This window comes from Rhinolophus sinicus, chromosome X (assembly GCF_036562045.2).
Source record: "Rhinolophus sinicus isolate RSC01 chromosome X, ASM3656204v1, whole genome shotgun sequence".
NCBI lineage: Eukaryota > Metazoa > Chordata > Mammalia > Chiroptera > Rhinolophidae > Rhinolophus > Rhinolophus sinicus.
In genome coordinates, this window is record NC_133768.1 from 81,333,537 (window position 1) to 81,354,692 (window position 21,156).

General features: G+C 41.1%; 1 protein-coding gene across 3 annotated transcripts in view; it reads left to right on the forward strand.

Moving 5' to 3' along the window:
* The first annotated feature begins 14,115 nt into the window (after positions 1 to 14,115).
* Positions 14,116 to 21,156, forward strand: part of DOCK11 (dedicator of cytokinesis 11) — a 211,793-nt gene continuing 204,752 nt past the window's right edge. For all 3 annotated transcript variants that reach the window (XM_019717035.2, XM_074323193.1, XM_074323192.1), the window contains exon 1: positions 14,116 to 14,346. In XM_019717035.2, coding sequence (XP_019572594.2) covers positions 14,245 to 14,346 — 102 coding nt within the window. In that variant the 5' untranslated portion in view covers positions 14,116 to 14,244. The remainder of the gene's footprint in view (positions 14,347 to 21,156) is intronic.

Here is a 21,156-nt window from a genome sequence, read left to right on the forward strand (position 1 = left end):
TTCATCACGACCAAGTGGGGTTCATCCTCGGGCACAAGGATGGTTCAACATCCAAATCCATCAATGTGATACACCACATAAATAAAATAAAAGCTAAAAATCATATGATTATATCAATGGATTCAGAAAGGCATTTGACAAGATACATCCATTTATGATTAAAACACTTAATAAAATGGGTATAGAAGGATAATACCTGAACATAATAAAGGCCATGTATGACAAGCCCTCTGCTAATCTCATAATTAATGGAGAAAACTGAAGCCCTTTGCTCTACGTTCAGGAACACGACAGGGCTGTCCCCTATCATCTGTGCTTTTCAACATAGTGTTGGAAGTCCTCACCAGAGCAATCAGGCAAGAACAAGAAATAAAAGGCATCCAAATTGGTAATGAAGAAGTTAAATTGTCACTCTTTATAAATCACATGATGCTGTACAGATAAAACCCTAAAGACTCCACCAAAAAGCTATTAGAAACTATCAACGAATACAGTACAGTTGCCGACTACAAAATCAACGCACAAAAGTCCATTGCCTTCCTATATACTAACAATGAGCTCTCAGAGAAATAAATAAATAAATAAATAAATAAATAAATAAAAAACTATTCCTTTTGCAATTGCAGCAAAAAGAATAAAACACCTAGGAATAAACTTAACCAAGGATGTAAAAGACCTATATGCTGAAAACTATAAGACATTTTTGAAAGAAATTGAAGAAGACACCAAGAAATGGAAAGACATTCTGTGCTCATGTATTGGAAGAATCAACATAGTTAAAATGGCCATATTACCCAAAGCAATACACAGATTCAATGCAATCCCCATCAAAATCCCAATGGCATTTTTTAAAGAAATAGAACAAAAAATCTTCGTTTTGTTTGGATCCACAAACGACCCTGAATAGCCAAAGCAATCTTAAGAAAAAAGAACAATAATGGAGGTATCACACTTCCTGACTTTGGCCTGTACTACAGGGCCACAATAATCAAAACAGCATGGTATTGGCAGAAAAACAGACACATAGACCAATGGAATAGAATTGAGAACCCAGAAATAAAACCACATAAATATGGACAGATAATTTTTGACAAAGAAGCTAAAAACATACAATGGAGCAAAGACAGCCTCTTCAATAAATGGTGCTGGGAGAATTGGATAGCCACGCAAAAGAATGAAACTGGACTGCTATTTGTCACCATGTACCAAAGTTAATTCAAAATGGATCAAAGACTTAAGCATAAGACCTGACACAATAAACTGCATAGAAGAAAACATAGGTACTAAACTTATGGACCTTGGGTTCAAAGAGCATTTTATGAACTTGACTCCAAAGGCAATGGAAGTAAAAGCTAAAATAAACGAATGGGACTATATGAAACTTAAAAGCTTCTGCACAGCAAAAGAAACCATTGACAAAATAAAGAGGCCACCAACTGAATGGGAGAAGATTTTTGCAAACAGTGCCTCCGATAAGGGGCTAGTATCCAGAATATACAAGGAACTCATGCAACTCAACAACAAAAAACAAACAACCCAATTGAAAAATGGGCAGAGGACTTGAAGAGACATTTCTCCAAAGAGGACATACAAATGGCAAATAGACATATGAAAAATGCTCAACATCACTAATCATCAGAGAAATGCAAATCAAAACCACAATGAGATATCACCTCACCCCAGTCAGAATGGCTATCATCAACAAGACAAATAGTAACAAATGTTGGAGAGGTTGTGGAGAAAAAGGAACCCTCATACACTGTTGGTGGGAATGCAGACTGGTGCAGCCGTTATGGAAGGCAGTGTGGAGGTTCCTCAAAGAATTACGAATAGAATTGCCATATGACCCAGCAATCCCTCTCCTGGGTATCTACCCAAAAAATCTGAAAACATTTAGAGATAAAGACACGTGTGCTCCAATGTTCATTGCAGCTTTGTTTACGGTGGCCAAGACATGGAAACAACCAAAATGTCCTTCGATAGATGAATGGATAAAGAAGTTGTGGTATATATACACAATGGAATACTATTCGCAGTGAGAAAAGATGATATAGGAACATTTGTGACAACATGGATGGATCTTGAGAGAGTAATGCTGAGCAAAACAAGTCAGACAGAAAAGCAGAGAACCATGTGATTTCACTGATATGTGGTATATAAACCAAAAACAACAAAAGAACAAGACAAACAAATGAGAAACAGAAACTCATAGACACAGACAATAGTTTAGTGGTTGCCAGAGGGTGGGGGTGGGGGAGGTGAGGGTAAGGGGATCGAATATATGGTGATGGAAGAACTGACTCTGGGTGATGAACATACAATGGGATTTATAGATGATGTAATACAGAATTGTACACCTGAAATCTATGTAATTTTACTAACAATTGTCACCCCAATAAATTTAATTAAAGGATAAATATATTTGTAGCAAGAGTAGAAACATTTGCATGGAAAGTATAACAGAGACTTTATGTGTGTCTATACATGTAAGTATGTGTATACGTACATATTCACATGTATATCTGTATGTATGTGTCTTAGTCTGTTCAGGCTGCTATAACAAGATACCACATCGTGGGTCACTTATAAACAACAAATTTATTTCTTACAGTTCTGGAGGCTGCAAGTCTGAGATCAGAGTGCCAGCATGGTTAGGTGAGGAACCTCTTCCAGGTCACAGAATTCTCATTATACCCACACATGGCAGAAGGGCTAGGGAGCTCTGTGGAGTCTCTTTTATTATAAGAGCACTAATCCCATTCATGAGGGTTCTACCCTCATGACCTAATCACCATTCAAAGGTACCACTTTTAATACCTCACATTGAGGGTTAGGTTTCAACATATGAATTTTGGGGCACACAAACATTCAAACCATAGCAATATGTATATATAATGGGATATATTTAAATCATTCACAATACTAACAGATTATTCATAATCTGTGACAGTGAACAGAAATGTAAATAAATGCACAAATATTATATACATAGTTATACGTATAGATTATATATCTGTTCACAGTTTTAGCTTGTGCAAAGAAGGTATGAAGAAAGAATTTAACATTTATGATGGGCCAGGCCGGTGGCTCAGGTGGTTGGAGTGCCACGCCCTAACACCGAGGATGCAGTGCGAGAGCTGCCGTGAGCTGCCGTGAGCTGCTATGAACTGCTGTGAGCGGCCGGAGTACACGGCTCATAATACCAGCATGGGCCAGGAGATGTGTCCTACACAACTAGACTGAGGAACAACAGCTTGAACCGGAGTTGGGGTGGAGGTGGAAGAGGGGTTAAAAAACATTTAGGATGCTCCCAGACATAAAGTTTCAAATGGACTACTAGTTACGATAGCAGAAAAGAAAATCTCAGAAGGAGTACTGCGAGGAAGACAAGAAGTCAAAAACACATTGAGTCTGTACACATTCTGAGCCATTTCAAAAGAAAAATGAAACCAAAGTCAATAGTTATCAAGTATAAGATACTAAAATAAATCCTCTAAGAGGGAAAAATTGCTCTTTAACCATGAGCAGCAAAGCAATACAATGGCAAACTCTGAATGTGGAGAGATTCGGGCTCTCTTACATTCACAAATCAGAGATGAGAGGAAGCAACAACCATCTGAAGTCATAGAACTGGAGGAAGTACAGAATTTTTTTTAATTAAAGTTTATTGAGGAGACATCATCAAAATGGTGGTGTGAGGTGAGCCTCTGGAAATCTTCCCAGGAATTTACAACTAATCGAACAACTATAACCCCACAAAGGACTCCCTGCACAGCAGACAGGCAAGACAAAGTGTCTCACTGCTGAATTCACCTAAAGGTGGGCAAATTGGGTGAGCAGGGAAGGAGGGAAGGAAGAAGTGCAGAGACGGAGCCGAGCGGTCGCAGGGCGCAGACCTAGTTCAGTGCTCCGAGCTCGCTGCTTCCCGGAACTACCGCAGCTACAGGAGAGAGAAGCACTGGTACTGCTAGGGCTCCATTTATGGCCCACAGGACTGAGGGGACAGCATATAACATGGCTGAACCAAACATTGGAATACCTCGGAGCACCTCAGAGCAAAGAATGAGGGAAGAAGGCTGAAAACAGTAGTTTAAGCCCTCACTGCTGAGCAGAGAATGGAAGCCTTAGGCACTGAGACTAGCCGCCCCTCCCTACCGTCCCAGAACTCGCCCTTCCCCGACCTGCCCGGTGCTAGAAGCAGAACGGTAGCAGTGTCAGATCACAAGAACAGAATATTTGCAGTTTTGAGAACTGTGGTCAGCAGACACAGATTCGCAGCCCAACTAGTTCTGGCAAAGGGAAGGGAGCTGTGGAAGCAGGACAGGCTGTGGTGGTGGTCGCCGCCATTGCTCTGGGCCACCTCTCACAACTAAGCCCGCCCCTGTCCTCACCTATATGGGCGGATCCCTGCAGGAGTGAACAGAACTGCTGAAACACACGGACTCTGAATATGGTGCTGGAAGAGTTTGCAACTTCAAAAGCTCTCTGCATCCCCACAGGGACGCGGCACCCTATGACACAGGTGAACTGTTAACAGAGGAGAAGCCTGCCTCCCAGGGAAAACACCCATTGTGTGAGAATCAGGCATAGTGCAGAAAAACCATAGCACTACACTGTGAGAGAGAGAAAAGGGCTGCAGTTGGAGAGAAAATAAAACATTCTACAAACACATACTGGAAAACAAAAGGGAGATCTCTTCCTATCAACCTGTTGCAGAACCCACTCCTGCAGATGTCTAGGAAGAGAAATAATAAATCAGTAATTGCCATGAATAACCAAGGCAATAAGACAGCTCAGAAAGAAAGTGAAAAGTCTCCAATAAATGAAGTTAAAGATATGGAAATGTGTGATTTAAATGACAGAGAAGTCAAGATTGCAGTTCTGAAAAAACTCAACGAGATGCAAGAAAATACAGAAAGGCAGTTTAATGAACTCAGAAACCCAATCAAAGAACATGAGAATTTTACCAAAGAGATGGAAATTTTAAAAAGAACCAAATAGAATTTCTGGAGATTAAGAACTCAATAGAAGAAATTAAGAGTGAAATAGCCAGCTTAGGAAGAACAGTGGACCAGATGGAGGAAAGAATCAGTGACATCGAAGATAGAAACTTGGAAATCACATGGGTGGAAGAAGAGACTTGAGACTTAAAAGAAATGAAAGAACTCTACAAGACCTTTCTGACTCTGTCAGAAAGAGTAATATAAGAATAATGGGCATACCAGAAGGAGAAGAAAGAGAGAAGGGAACAGAGAGTATATTCCAACAAATAGTCAACGAGAACTTTCCAAACCTGTGGAAAGAACTGGACCCTCGAATCCAAGAAGCAAATAGAACACCTAATGACCTCAACCCCAACAGGCCTTCTCCAAGGCACATTGTATTGAAGCTGTCAAAATCAACGACAAAGAAAGAATCCTCAAGGCAGCCAGGGAAAAGAAGACAGTAACCTACAAAGGAAAGCCCATTAGATTATCATCAGATTTTTCAGCAGAAAACTCTACAAGCCAGAAGGGAGTGGCACCAAATATTCAAACTATTGAAAGAGAGAAATTATGAACCAAGAATAATATAGCCAGCAAAGATATCCTTTAGATTTGAAGGAGGAATAAAGACATTTCCAGACATACAGAAGCTGAGGGAATTTTCTAATGCATGACCTACACTACAAGAAATACTGAAGGAGGCTATTCGACCACCATCAACAGGGACAATTTGTGGCAACCAAAACATAAAAAGGGGGAGATTAAAGGCCTGAACCTGAATATGGGAATGGAGAAAGTAAGCGTGCTGAAGAAAAGGGAATACTCTCAATATGAAACTTTTTTTACATAAACTTAAGTGTAACCACTCAAAAAATATCCAGAACTGAAATATGTACTGTAATAAAAGAAGAAACAGAGGGAAACATCATAGAATACCACCACATGGAAATAACAGACAACAACAAAAAGGCAAAGAAACCATGGAGACACAGTCTTACCAGAAAACTAAAGATAGAATGACAGGAAATCCTCACATATCAATAATCACCTTAAATGTAAATGGACTGAACTCACCAATAAAAAAAACACAGAGTAGCAGATTGGATCAAAAAAGCAAATCCAACCATATGCTTTCTCCAAGAGACACATCTCAGCTACAAGGACAAGCATAGACTCAAAGTGAAAGGGTGGAAATTGACACTCCAAACAAATGGTATCCATATAAAATCAGGTGTAGCTATACTGATATCAGATGAAACAGACTTCAGGGTGCAAAAGGTAACAAGAGACAAAGAGGGATATTTCACAATGGTAAAGGGGACTATACAACAAGAAGACATAACAGTCATCAATATGTAAGCCCCCAATTGGGGAGCCCTGAAATACACCAAGCAACTACTAACAGAACTAAAGAGAGAAATTGACCAAAACACAATTATACTAGGGACCTGAATACATCATTGACAGCTATGGATAGATCATCCAAACAGAAAATAAATAAAGAAATAGCAGCCCTAAATGACACATTAGATGAAATGGACATAATTGACATTTATAGAGCACTTCATCCTGAAACATCAGACTATACATTTTTTTCTAGTGTACATGGAACATTCTCAAGGATGATTTCTACATATTGGGACATAAAATAAGCTTCAGCATTTTTAAAAGTTTGAAATCATACCAAGCATATTCTCTGATCACAAGGCTTTGAAATTGGAAAATAACTGCAAAAAGAAAGTAGCAAAATCACAAATACATGGAGATTAAACAACATACTTTTAAAGAGCGACCGGTCAAAGAAAAAATTAGAGGAGATATCAAAAGCTACATAGAACAAACGACAATGAAAATACATTCTACCAAAATTTTTGGGATGCAGCAAAAGCAGTTTTAAGAGGGAAATTTATATCATTACTGGTCTATCTCAAGAAACAAGAAAAATCTCACATAAATAACCTCATGTTACACCTTAAAGAACTAGAAAAACAAGAACAAATGAAACCCAAGGTCAGCAGAAGAAAGGAAATAATAAAAATCAGAGCAGAACTAAATGAAATAGAGAACAAAAAGACAATAGAAAAAATTAATGTGACAAAGAGCTGGTTCTTTGAAAAGATTAACAAAATTGACAAACCCTTGGCTAGACTCACTAAGATAAAAAGAGAGAAGACACTAATAAACAAAATCAGAAATGAAAAAGGGAAGTTATCAGGATGCCACAGAAATACAAAGGATCATCCAAGAATACTATGAAGGACTATATGCCACCAAATTCAATAACCTAGAAGAAATGGACAAGTTCTTAGAAACATATAGCCTTCCAAGGCTGAACCATGAAGAACTGGAAAATCTAAACAGACCGATCACCAGTAAGGAAATTGAATCAGTCATCCAAAACCTTCCCAAAAGCAAAAGTCCGGGACCAGATGGCTTCACTAGTGAATTCTACCAAACCTTCAAAGAGGATCTAATACCAATCCTGCTCAAACTCTTCCAAAAAATTGAAGAAGAGACAGTACTACCTAACTCATTTTATGAGGCCAACATTACCCTGATGCCAAAACCTGGTAACGACAACACAATAAAAGACAACTACAGACCAATATCTCTGGTGAATACAGAGGCAAAACCCCAGACAAAATTCTAGCAAATCGAATACAACAATACATTAAAAAGATGATTCATCACGACCAAGTGGGGTTCTTCCCCGGGGCACAAGGATGGTTCAAGATACACAAATCCGTCAATGTGATACATCACATAAACAAAGTAAATCACAAAAATCATATGATTATGTCAATTGATGCAGAAAAAGCATTTTACGAGATGCAACATGCAGTTATGATTAAAACACTTAATAAAATGGGTATAGAAGGAAAATACCTGAACATAAGAAAGACCATATATGACGAATCCTCAGCTTATCTCATAATTTATGGTGAAGCCCTTTGCTCTACGTTCAGGAACACTACAGGGCTCTACTCTATCCCCTCTGCTTCTCAACATACTGTTGGAAGTCCTTGCCAGAGCAATCAGGCAAGAGAAAGAAATAAAAGGCATCCAAATTGGGAACGAAGAAGTTAAGTTGTCACTGTTTGCAGATGACATGATGCTATATATAAAAAACCCTAAAGACTCCAACAAAAAGCTATTAGAACAATCAACAAATACAGCAAATTGCAGGTACAAAATCAACTTACAAAAGCCCATTGCATTCCTGTATACTAACAATGAAATCTCAGAAGAAGAAAAAAAAAACTTTTTTGCAATTGCAGCAAAAAGAATAAAATCCTTAGGAATAAACTTAATCAAGGACGTGAAAGAGCTATATGCTGAAAACTATAAGACATTTTAAAAAAATTGAAGAAGACACACAGAAATGGAAAGACATTCCGTGCTCATGGATTGGAAGAATCAACATAGTTAAAATGGCCATATTATCCAAAGCAATATATAGATTTAATGCGATCCCCATCAAAATCCAATGGCATTTTTTTAAAGAAACAGAACAAAAAATCATCAGATTTGTTTAGAACCACAAAAGACCCCGAATAGCCACAGCAATCTTAAGAAAAAAGAACAATAATGGAGGTATCACACTCCCTGACTTTAGCTTGTACTACAGGGCTACAATAATCAAAACAGCATGGTATTGGCAGAAAAACAGACACATAGACCAATGGAATAGAATTGAGAACCCAGAAATAAAACCACATAAATATGGACAGATAATTTTTGACAAAGAAGCTAAAAACATACAATGGAGGAAAGACAGCCTCTTCAATAAATGGTGCTGGGAGAATTGGAAAGCCATGTGCAAAAGAATGAAACTGGACTGCTATCTGTCACCATGTACCAAAATTAATTCAAAATGGATCAAAGACTTAAGCATAAGACCTGACACAATAAACTGCATAGAAGAAAACATAGGTACTAAACTTATGGAGCTTGGGTTCAAAGAGCATTTTATGAATTTGACTCCAAAGGCAATGGAAGTAAAAGCTAAAATAAACGAATGGGACTATATAACAGTTAAAAGTTTCTGCAGAGCCAAAGAAACCATTGACAAAATAAAGAGGCAACCAACTGAATGGGAGACGATTTTGCAAACAGTGCCTCCGATAAGGGGCTAATAACCAAAATATAGAAGGAACTCATGCAACTCAACAACAAAAATACAAACAACCCTATTGAAAAATGGGCAGAGGACCTGGTGAGACATTTATCCAGAGGACATACAAATGGCAAATAGACATGTGAAAAAATGCTCAACATCACTAATCATCAGAGAAATGCAAATAAAAAGAACAATGAGATATCACCTTACCCCAGTCAGAATGGCTATCATCAACAACACAAATAGTAACAAGTGTTGGAGAGGCTGTGGAGAAAAAGGAACCCTCATACACTGTTGGTGGGAATGCAGACTGGTGCATCTGCTGTGGAATGCAGCGTGGAGTTTCCTCACAAAATTACGAATAGAATTACCGTATGACCCAGCAATCTGTCTCCTGGGTATCTACCCAAAAAATCTGAAAACATTTATCCATAAAGACACGTGTGGTCCAATCTTCATTGCAGCTTTATTTACGGTGTCCAAGACATGGAAACAACCAAAACGTCCTTCGATAGATGAATGGATAAAGAAGTTGTGGTATATATACAGAATAGAACACTATTCGGCAGTAAGAAAAGATGAAATAGGACCATTTGTTGTAACATGGATGAATCTTGAGATTATAATGCTAAGCGAAATAAGTCAGACAGAAAAAGCAGAGAACCATATGATTTCACAGATATGTGGTATATAAACCAAAAACAACAAAAGAACAAGGCAAACAAGTGAGAAACAAAAATTCATAGACACAGAGAATAGTTTGGTGGTTACTAGAGGGTAAGGGGGGTGGAAGGGGTGGTAGATGAGGGTAAAGGGGGATCAAATATATGGTGATCGAAGGTGAACTGACTCTTGGTGGTGAACACACAATGGGATTTATAGATGATGTAATACAGAATTGTACACCTGAAATCTATGTAACTTTACTAACAATTGTCACCCCAATAAAATTTTGCATAATGAAAAATAAAGAGAGAAGTTGTGCTTGTAAACCTGTAGCAATATAATATTGTCTGTTTTCAGAAATTTCCTAAAAGTCTAAAGTAATCAAACCCTGTTAAACTACTTTTGTGTGCTGGTTTCATGAGAAAAAAGACTGCCAATGAAGCCAGAGAGTGTTGGGAAGGATGATGTCTAAGGGAACCATTCATACAATTGTTCTTATGATTTGATAGCCTGCCTTTTAAAATGGTGTGCTGTGCCCAACAATTACTGAAAGCCAATAAAAAATTATCAGGGGAATGAAAACATGATAGGGAATTAATTCATAGGAAATATTTACCAATTAAACATCATACTGAAATATATTGTCCCCCGTACCCCAGTGATTGCAGTTTCTGTGTCATTCAGAATCACATATTAAACATATGCACCAGCCACGGAGCAGTTCTAGAGAGCACTAATCACATCCTAGACTATGTGAATGGCAGCCCCTGGAGATGTGTAAGGACAGTCTGTTCAGCAGTCTGCAAGTAGCCTTGAGCTATATAAACTCATTCTCCTCACTCCCAGAGGGTATTTTGGTTGAAAGAAAAGGTATAAACAAACAAACAAAAAACAAAAACCACAGTCTTACGGTCAAACTGAGTCTGAATCTAACACAGAGAGAGTTAGAATAATTACAATTGGATGTAAACAATTAGTCTTTGATTTCTAAAAACTCAGGAGTTATCTAGAGTGAAATAATAATTTCTGAAACCGCTAAATTGAAAAGTACCTAAATATTGTAAAACAGGGTGTTTGTGTCCCTCCTTTTGCTCCAATTATATCTATTCCAAATGGTTTCTTCATTTAAGTTGCAATTAAAAGAAAATATAGTAAGGAGGTAGTTACATGGATTTACACACATATATCTGTATAATGAGTGTGCTTTATTATTTATAATTCTAGCTCAGTAGTGTGTGTGTGTGTGTGTCTGTGTGTGTCTGTGTGTGTAGGTGTGTGTTTATTTATTTAGTCAATGCTGGCATGACTGAAAGCCTGGAGGCTCAATCTTTGGACCTCTTCTCTAGCTACTCCTCTCACTCCCTTGACCACGTTATCCAGTGTTCATGGCTCTGTATACTATCTGTACTAGCACTATCCAATAGAAATATAATGTGAGCCACATGTGTCATTTTAAATCTCCTAGTAGCCACGTTCAAAAAGTCAAAAGAATCAGGTGAAATTAATTTTAATGTATTTTCTTTAAACCAATATACCCCAAATATTATAATTTCAACATGTGATAATTATTAATGTGATATTTCCCTTTCATTTTTCTGTATTAAGTCTTTGAAATCTGGTGTGTATTTTATCCTTCTTATAGCACGTCTCAATTCAGACGAGCCCCATTTCAAATGTTCCATAGACACATGTGGCTAGTGGCTACTGTATTAGACAGCACAGATCTATATACTAACAACTTGCAAATTTACTTCTCCAGATCAGATCTCTTCCCTGAACTTCAGACTTACAGGTCTGACAATTAAGTTCTTGAACTTGTTGCAACAATGTTGCTAACCTTTTTTTGATATCACAGGGATTATTCATTATGAATTTGCACCAACTAGACAAACAGTTAACCAAGTTTACTATTTGGAAGTGCTGAAAAGGCTGCGTGAAAAAGTTAAGACGACCTGAACTTTTCACCAACAATTCATGGCTCTTGCATCATGACAATACACCAGCTCACAGGGCACTGTCTGTGAGGGAGGTTTTAGCCAGTAAACAAATCACTGTATTGGAGCACCCTCCCTACTCACCTGATCTGGCCCCCAGTGACTTCTTTCTTTACCCAAAGATAAAAGAAATATTGAAAGAAAAACATTTTGATGACATTCAAGACATCAAGTGTAGTATGATGACAACTCTGATGGCCATTCCAGAAAAAGAGTTCCAAAATTGCTTTGAAGGGTGGACTAGGTGCTGGTGTTTGTGCATGGCTTCCCAAGGGGAGTAGTTGGAAGGTGACTGTAGTGATATTCAGTAATGAGGTATGTAGCACTTTCTCTAGGATAAATTTGCAAACTTAATTGTCTGACCTCATAGTGTCTGTAGTTGTAAGTATGCTTTAGGCTTAAAGTAACAGAATATTCAAGTAAAAGTCGCATAAACCAAAAGGGTTTACTTGTATCACACAAAAAGGAACTCAGAGGCAGGTAGTGCTAGGGTAGGTTCAATAGTTCAATACCGTCCAGATTCTGGATTGGCTTCTCTGAGATGATCTTGGCCTTCCCTCGTGTTTGCAAAATTGCTGCCAAGGGCAGATGCCTCACAAAAAAACATCCCTCTCAGGAAGACAGGGGGAGCTGAGGTCTCCTGCCTATCCATTTTTATCATGGTGGAAACTCTCTCAGGAACCGTCCTCCCACACTTCCTTTTTATATTCCATTGGCCCACACTGAGTGGGAGTGAGAGTATCATGATTTTTTTTAACCAATCATCATTCATCACGTTGAGCTGGGCCTGCCTTCCCTAAGCCCTATGGCTCTGTGCTATACCTGAAGCATATTTGGGCTCTTATCAAGGAAAAAGTGTTATGGCTGCTGTGGAGGTTAACCAACAGCGTAAGCCACACAAGCATTCATGAAATGGAAGGCATGAATTCATGGTGATCCACACATCCAACAATTAACAAATTTTACACACACACACACACACACACACACACACACACACACACACACAGTAAAGCAAAGACTGGTGATACAAGGCCTCTGCCTTTAGAGGACTTCCAGTCCCAGGCCCTCTAAGATCCTCCATCTGTGCTGTATCAGGACTAATGTGATGGCTGCTGAAATAGACCTGCTTCCTGCTAAGATACTTGGCCTTTGCTGGGTTTTCATAACAAAGTGCCACATGTAGGTGCGACTGTTTGGCTTTTGAAATTAGGAAAAGTGAAGTGCCCTCTGGCTGTGGTAGGAATTCTCTTATAAAGGCTGCATGGTTCCCCAGAAATTATTTTCAAACTCTCAAAAAATGTAGTAACCAGACAGAAATTGCCACCACCAGTGAAGCCTCTCCCACTTTGCACTTAGGAGGTTTTACAGAGTCACTAGTACTTCAAGATTCTCATCCTTATTTGTGCCTTAAGAATGTTTATTTTACATGTAGTCAGAAGTTCTTTGATTCTTGGAAAACAATTTCTTGGAAGGTGATGAGGATCAAGAAAGGAGTAGGAAATGGAGAAGTGATAGCAGGGCACATGTAAAAGCTTCTAGAACACTGGTTAAGTCCTCCAGAACCCAGACAATGGCCTTCCTAATGCCACTCCTAACTCATCCTCCGGCGCGCAGTCCCTGTTAACTAGACAACCTGCCACAGGCTCAGGCCCCGCCATCAGCTCTCCCGCCCGTGGTGGTGGCGGTGGGGTTCTGCCACAGCAAGTTCCACTTCTTACAGCCTGCTGCCTCCCGGGGTGGCCTCCGTGAGGAGGACCAACTGAGTAAGAAAACGCTACGGGTGAGGACAGGACTCAGACGAGCCGCTCCCGCCAGAAACGCGCTCTTCGTCCTTCGACAAGGGCGCGACCCCTCCTCCGCGGAGCACACAATAGGCGTAGCTGCACGTTGTTTCCCAGCCCCTGGAAGCCTGGGTCCTGGGGGCTTGCGGGGTGCTGACACGCGAGTCTCCAGCCCTCCTGAGGGCACCACAGACTGGCGGCAAAGGAGTACTGGGGTGGAACGCACTCCACACTTGGAGACTTTTCTTTATCCCGCCCCTCTCCCCGACGAGAAATATGCTGCAGCCAGCTCTCCCCTCCCGGATGCGGCTGCACCAGCACCATCAGCTGCGGGCGGAGCCCGAGCAGTTGCCACTTCCCCCCTGTTCCCTCGTGACCTCGCCCTCCCACCCACTTCTCCCTCCTGGTTCACACACCCTTCCTCCCAGACACGCCCTCCTCCTTGGGCTGGTATCGCGCAAGGCTCGGGCTCTGTAGTGGAGGGAGCGGCCGCCGCCGCCGCGGTGGGGCAGAACAGCGGGCGAGAGCAGGAGGGAAGGAGGGGACGAGGGAGGAGCCGCGGGAGGGAGGGAGGGGCAGCGGGCGCCGCGCAGCTTTGTGGCTGGCAGGCCGGCGGGTAAACAGGGAGTAGCAGCGGCCGCTGCCGGCTCGGCCCGGGGCACTGAGCACGCCCGCCGAGACCTGCGCCCGCGGCCATGGCCGAAGTGCGCAAGTTCACCAAGCGGCTCAGCAAGCCTGGCACGGCGGCTGAGCTCCGGCAGAGCGTGTCCGAGGCCGTGCGGGGCTCCGTGGTGCTGGTGAGTGGCCGGGGCACGGGACATCTCGGGGGACGCGTTCGGGGCGAGAGAGACGGGGTGGCTTCCCGTGCAAGGGGGCCGGGACAGGGACGGCGCTCGAGGCGGCTGCCCGTGCGCTCTCGGGTTCAGTTAAGTTTGCGCGCTGACCGCCGCGGGCCGGGGTCGGAGTGCCAGCTGACAGCGCTGCGGCTGCGGGGCGCGGCGGGGCGTGCGCTTGGCTGGACGACGGCGGGCCCTTGGGGACTCGGACCCCCAGCACGAGCCAGGGGTGTGAACTGGGGAGCGGACTCTGAGGTGTCCGAGACCCAGCACAAAGCCAGGGGACCAGGCACAACGAGATCCTTATTCCCTCCTGCCGGCACCTGAGGCAGCCTGGGCGGAAGGATGAGATGAGCGTTTTGCACATACATACTCATGCGCGCACACACACACCGTGTACACAAAAAAGAACCCCACCCAAAAACCCCGGGCGCCCAAGCTCTGGCGGGCGGTGAGAACAGAGGAAGTAGAGCGACTTCCTCCTGCTACTGGGGAGAGAGAGGGTGGTGATGGGTGTTGAAGGGGTGCTGCTGCTGCTGCTGCTGCCGCGGAGGAAAGGGATTGGAAACAACGAGGTTCCGGGGAGAGTGGGCGCGGGGTTGGCCGCGGCAGGGCGAGGGTGTCCCCTGGGACCCGGGAGCTCTCCAGAGGCAAGGAATGGGGAGCCCTGTAGGTTTTTCGGGGAAGGTGGGGGTGTACCAGTCCAGGTATGGAGGACCTGTAGTGAGTGCCCCACCATTCGGGGCTAGGGAACGAGCATTTGAAAGCGCGCTGACCCCTTGGGAACCCTCCCATCATTCCCTTAGCCTCATCCGAATTGTCTGACTGCGGACCGGTGCTGACTGGCACTTGCCCCTTCTATTTTCATGACACTCGTTGCCAATTTCCTGGCAATAGACTGGTTGACGAGTGTTTGTTGTTACTTTTGTTTTTTGTTTGTTCGTGTTTTGTCTCTCTCCACTCCCTTTACCTTACCTTGTCGCCTGCTGTGTTTAAATTTCACCACTTAAGAGCGGGCAATCTTTTTGTTAAAACAACTTATCATCAGAAGGGAATTTTACAGCTTTTCCTTGTAATTTTTCTGTTGGTCTTGTAGAATCTATGATAAAAGCAACATTAAAGGGAGGCCAGAGGCCTGATCCCAACAGTGGAGAAAGTTGACATTAGTGTGAGTTCTGGAGGCGGATCAAAGGTAATATATGTACCTTTGCGATAAAGATCTGATCCCTGAAAGCTACAACTATGCTAAGCCAAGTGACAAAAAAAAAAATCTCTCTATGTTGGCCAGACCCTTGGAAGTTTAATTCTGCTCTTCAGCAGAGCAAAACCCAGACCTTCAGTGTTCTTTTAGTGGACTTGGTTTATTGTCTGTCTCTCCAATTTTAGAATGAAGTCCTGTTAGGTCAGATTGGAACCTCCATTGTCATCACAGCCAGTTACGACAGGAAGACAAGCTGTGTGTAGGGTATATATACCAGGTCTCTCTCTTGGGTGTTTGTTAGCAAGTGATTCCATCTGCCTAGCCCAAGAAACACTTTCCTAAATTCAGGAAGGAAGAAAGAAAACCTTGCTTCAGCAGGGGTGGCTGGTTTACCACATCGTGTGTAGGGAACCTATAAAGTGGATAGACGGTTTCAAGAGAATAAAGGGGACTCAGCAAACCTCCACTGGGATTTCACCAGCGTTTGACCCGCCACCCTCAGCAGCAAAAAGTTAACATTAGCATTCTTGCCCAGGTCTTTAGGTTTTAAAAAGAATTTTGTGTAGCACAGGTGCATCTGCCCCTTCCTAACCATTGAGTCTGGCAAAGCTGGAAAAACTGTTAGTGGGAGGAGAGTCTTCTGGGAGATGCTACCAGCCTAGCTTACTTGGGACCAAGGCCACAGATTTTCACTAGGCAAGGCACAGGCATGATACTTATTACTACTCTGGTATGTGATCCACACTGAAATTTTGGGGGTGGAGAACTGATTCTAGGAATCTCAAATCAACCAGTATCTGTTGAGCCCCTACTGCATGCAAGACACAATGCTAGACAGCCTGTAATTGTAAGTGAATGCGGATGACTTTTCCTCCATTTGTTTTCATTAGTTGCAACCTGGGTTGGGTCTGTGTGTATGTGTTTGTCAATAAAACACCCAGATTATATACACAAGTCAATTTTAGATTGTTCTTAGCACCTTGGTGAATGCTATTTTTAAGCAGTTCCGTCAATTAAGAAATAAGGAAACAGTCTTAAATTGAGTGGATTCTCCTCTTAAATGGCTCTTAGTCCTGCTTTTCTGACACAAATTGCTGTTAATCAATAGCAAAGCGATGGGTTGCTGGAGAACCAGTGGACCACATTGCAGCTGCCTCTGTAACTTCTGATTCTTTTCGGATTTAAGCCCTAAACTATTTCTAAGGGACATCTGAAGTAGGATTTACACTTGCTGCTGTAAACCTGTGACACTCGCACTAGGGCTTCAAGATGGAGTCATTACCACAGTAGGTCAAGCTTTCCTCTGCTGTACGAGTATCTCTCACTAGAACTTGGAAAACCCACCAAGCTGGGCAAATATTCAATATTTCCTTTTTAGGTTTAAAAAAAAACAAACCATATATATATATATATATATATATATATATATATATATATATATATATATATATATAATTATACCTTTGTTAGCATGTTGCTAATGTGGGGGCTAAAAAAAAATTTTTTTCTCCTACCTTCTAAGTTCTTTTGGCTGTTCATCAAATTAACAGAGACAGATTAACAGGAGATAATCACATTTTAGTACATGCTCATAGGGAATTCACATACCCATGAAAATTCCAAAGATAGTGAGGCAACAGTAGGTATATATGACATTTTGGGCAAAGGATAAAAGGGTGGGGTAGGGTGTTAGATTTCAGGAGTGAGAATGGGTGATTTACAGGTACTTGAGGAAGAGCAGAACATACATGGCAGGAAAATTATTGCTAACAGGCGCCTGCCTGGAACCCTGATATTTGCCATACTTAATTCAAATCAGGCTAAGGTGAACATTCTAAGATTTCCTTCCAGAAGCAGATTTTTCTGTCTGCATCTCTTGGGCAGGAAAGGGGGGACAGTCAAAGTTTCTTTCTGAGTCTTGTTTCTTAAAATCAATATACCCAAAAGGCAGCTTCAGGGTGGCAAAACTTTAATTCCCTTCACTAACATTATTTCGTTTTGCTTGCTGTTTGAAAAATTCAGAAGGCGTGAGCTATATACCGGGGGTGCCAGAAAAATGTATAACATTTTAAGAGATGTTAATACTTTGGTCAACATTGCTCAAGCAGTAGTTCACCATAATCTGAAGTGTCTGCCACTTTGAGCACCTCTTGTAATTACAGAAGTCAAAAGTGACTTGTAGTCATCTTTTGTTATTGGTATATATTAATGCAGTTTTTTCCTTTCTTAAAATGTGTATACATTTTTTTTTTGGTATCCTCTGTGTAGCATAGAGTTGTGTACTCAGACCTTCATTCAGTTGTTAGTACTTCTACAAATCTATTAGCCTGTATAATGAAGCAGATATAGACTGTTTTCGTTGCTTCATTTTCCTGGAAGTTTGGCATTTTTATGAAGGTCAGTTTTAACCCAGGGAAAGGGATAATTACTAGAGAATTAACCGTTGGCAGAGATTTCTCAAGAGAGGCTGCTTGGGGAGGAATATTATAACCTGAGTATATGTGATTAACTGAGAAATGTTTACATACATGCATGTTTTAAATGCAGAGTTTTAATGCTGTTTTAATTATAATTCAGGATATATCGTGTTTTTCCCAAAAATAAGACCTAGCCAGACAATCAGCTCTAATGCGTCTTTTGGAGCAAAAATTAATATAAGACTCAGTCTTATTTTACTATAAGACTGGGTCTTTATAATTAATATAATATAATATACTATACTATAATATAATATAACATAATACAATATAATATAATATAATACCGGGTCTTATATTAATTTTTGTGCCAAAAGACGCATTAGAGCTGATCGTCTGGCTAGGTCTTATTTTCGGGGAAACACAGTAGGTATTTGTGTCTCAGGGAGAACAAAGGCATTTGATAAACCTGTTGTATTCTGGCTCTCCTTAAGAGGAGTCACTGTGCCTGGGCAAAGTGTTTAAATACTGTTTGCTTGCTGCTGCTGAATTTACCCTCAACTCCGTGTGCACCAAAGGATCAGGAAAGACTTGATAGATGTTACAGGTTGTAGCCCTTTGAGGCAGGGTAATGAGTGCAGTGTCCCCTGACTGGCAGCAGCCAGATTTCATCTAACTCCAAGTAGAGGAAAAACTCCCCCAAAGCTGAAAAGGCTGCAAAGCTTCTGCAACTGTTGACTCCTCCCACCCAGCACACACAACTACCTTTGCATAGAATGTTTGTTAGGCTGGAATTTAGGAAAGGCTTGGAAATCAATCAGCGCCCCTGATCCCTCTTCCCTGGGGAATTTGTGGAAAGTACTTAATACAGAACAAAACAACGGACACAGCGGAATAAAGCCAGTTTCAATGGGCCAAGCGTTTCCAGTTCAGAGACTTAGCTTGGATCTGAATGAACTGAGTCAGGCGATTTGCCCTGAGTTTTAGTGCCTAAACATGGAGTAGTCTCACTATTCCTGTCGGCTTTTCCAGGTTGGGAGGGCCTGCCGCAAGCCACTCCTGGAGGATCTGTCCAAAAGTTCAGTGGAGAGTGCTGTGAAACCACAGGTCTCACTGGACCCTTTTTGAAGCACCAAATAGAATTTTTTTCATGTTGTATTCTCTGAATTGTTTCTTTTCCTAGTCTAAATATCAGTAAGCCTTCTTTTGGAAACGTTTATTGCTTTGTTATGTAATACACACGTTTATTGTAGAAGAGTTAGAAAAACAAAAGAATAATCACCTATCACTCAGGGAACTTTTAATATTCTAATGTGTGTATATATATATATATACATTAAAACTGTCTCTTTTGTGTGTGCTTATATATGAAAATATGGATTGAATAAATATATGAACTTAATTTTTTCACTTACCAATATCTTATGAACATTTCTTCACATCAATAAATATAAATCTACACAATCATGTTTCATGACTGCCAAAATTCCACTATGGGTGTACCATAGGTAATCATTCTTTATTTGATATTTTGGTCATTTTTAATTTTGTAGTGTTATAAACATGAGCTGTCCAATACATTAGCTACTAGCCACCTGTGGCTGTTTACATTTAAATTTGAATGAATTAAAAAATTTAAAAAATCAACTCCTAAATTAACTAGCCACAGTTCAAGTGCTTGATGGCCTCATGTGGCTGCTGGCTACCATATGGGACACCACGGACAGAACATTTCTATCATTGCAGAAAGTTCTTTTGGATAGTGCGGCTAGAAACATTAAGTGAATGACATCTCTAGGCAGGCATTTTCAAACTTGCTAGATTGTCCCTTTCAGATAAGTTTCCGGCATTGGAATTGCTTGCTTAGACATTACATACATTTTTAGTGTGAAAAATTCTTCTTAAGCATACTGTTAAATTGCTCTGCAGAAAGTTGTTGCCATTTACTCTTTCACCAGCAGAATATACAAGTGTTCGTTTTTCCTCTCCCATGCTAACACTGGATAGTAATATTTTTTTAATCTGTGCAATCTGATACAAGATAAATAGTGCATCGTGGTTCTAACTTGCATTTCTGTGAGAACTCTTGAAGTTGAAAACATACAGGTTTTTTGTATGTTGATTAGCCATTCTTATTTCTTCTTTTGAGGATTTGAGTGAACCGTCTTACGGACTTGCCTTGTTTGTAATTCTTGCAATAACGGTCTCCACCCCCAAGATTCTGTTTCGATAAGTCTGGGGTTGGGCCAGGCATCTGTATTTTTTAAAAATACCCAAAGTGATTCTGATGTGCACAGAAATGCTGATTAGACCCCTTGCCCACTCGAGACAGGAATGTCCCCTACACGTACTCCCTGCTTTTTAGAGGGCTACGCTAGAAAGGCATCTTGAGCTGAAATTTACTCTTAAGTTCCACAAATGGCTAGCCTACCTCTGCTGTTTGCAGCCACACACAATATGTGTGCTTCCTCTTTCACATGACAACCCTTCAAATATTTGGAGACAGCCACCATGTATGTCATTTTTAAATTCACCCTTCACAAAGCCAAAGAGCCTTCATTTCTTTCCTTTATTCCTAATGTGACTTGGTTCCAAGATTCTTCACCATTCTGGTCACCCTGTTTGGGCTCTTTTCCAAGGTCTCAATGTCCTATTTAAAAGGTGGGAGTCCGAGCACAGGCTCAAGAGTCAGACCTGGGCTTGAATCTGATCTCTGTCGCATGCTTGCATTGTGAAATGAGGCAAGTAACCAGATCTCATTTTCCTCATCTCTGCAATGGGGATAAATAGTTGTACCTACCTCTGGAGTTCTTGTGAGGATTAAAGAAGGTAATGATGGAAAGTGTCTGATGTATAAGTGAAGCATAAAGGTTAAAAAAAGAGATCTGCTGGGGAGAGGAAGTATTCTGGAAGGGACTATCAGAATACAATGGGGGATGGGACAATATTTCTTACTCATTTTGTATATGAGTTGAGAAGTCAGGAGCTGTGTATTCATCTCTATTCCCAGTGCCTCACCCAGTACCTGGGATGCACGAGGTACTCAGCGGGAAGTGCACTGGCAACAATATATAGCATGGATGGGATGTTGGGTGACTGGAGGCCAGGTACATAACTAGTTAAAATATATAGTTCCAGACAGAGAGAGAACAA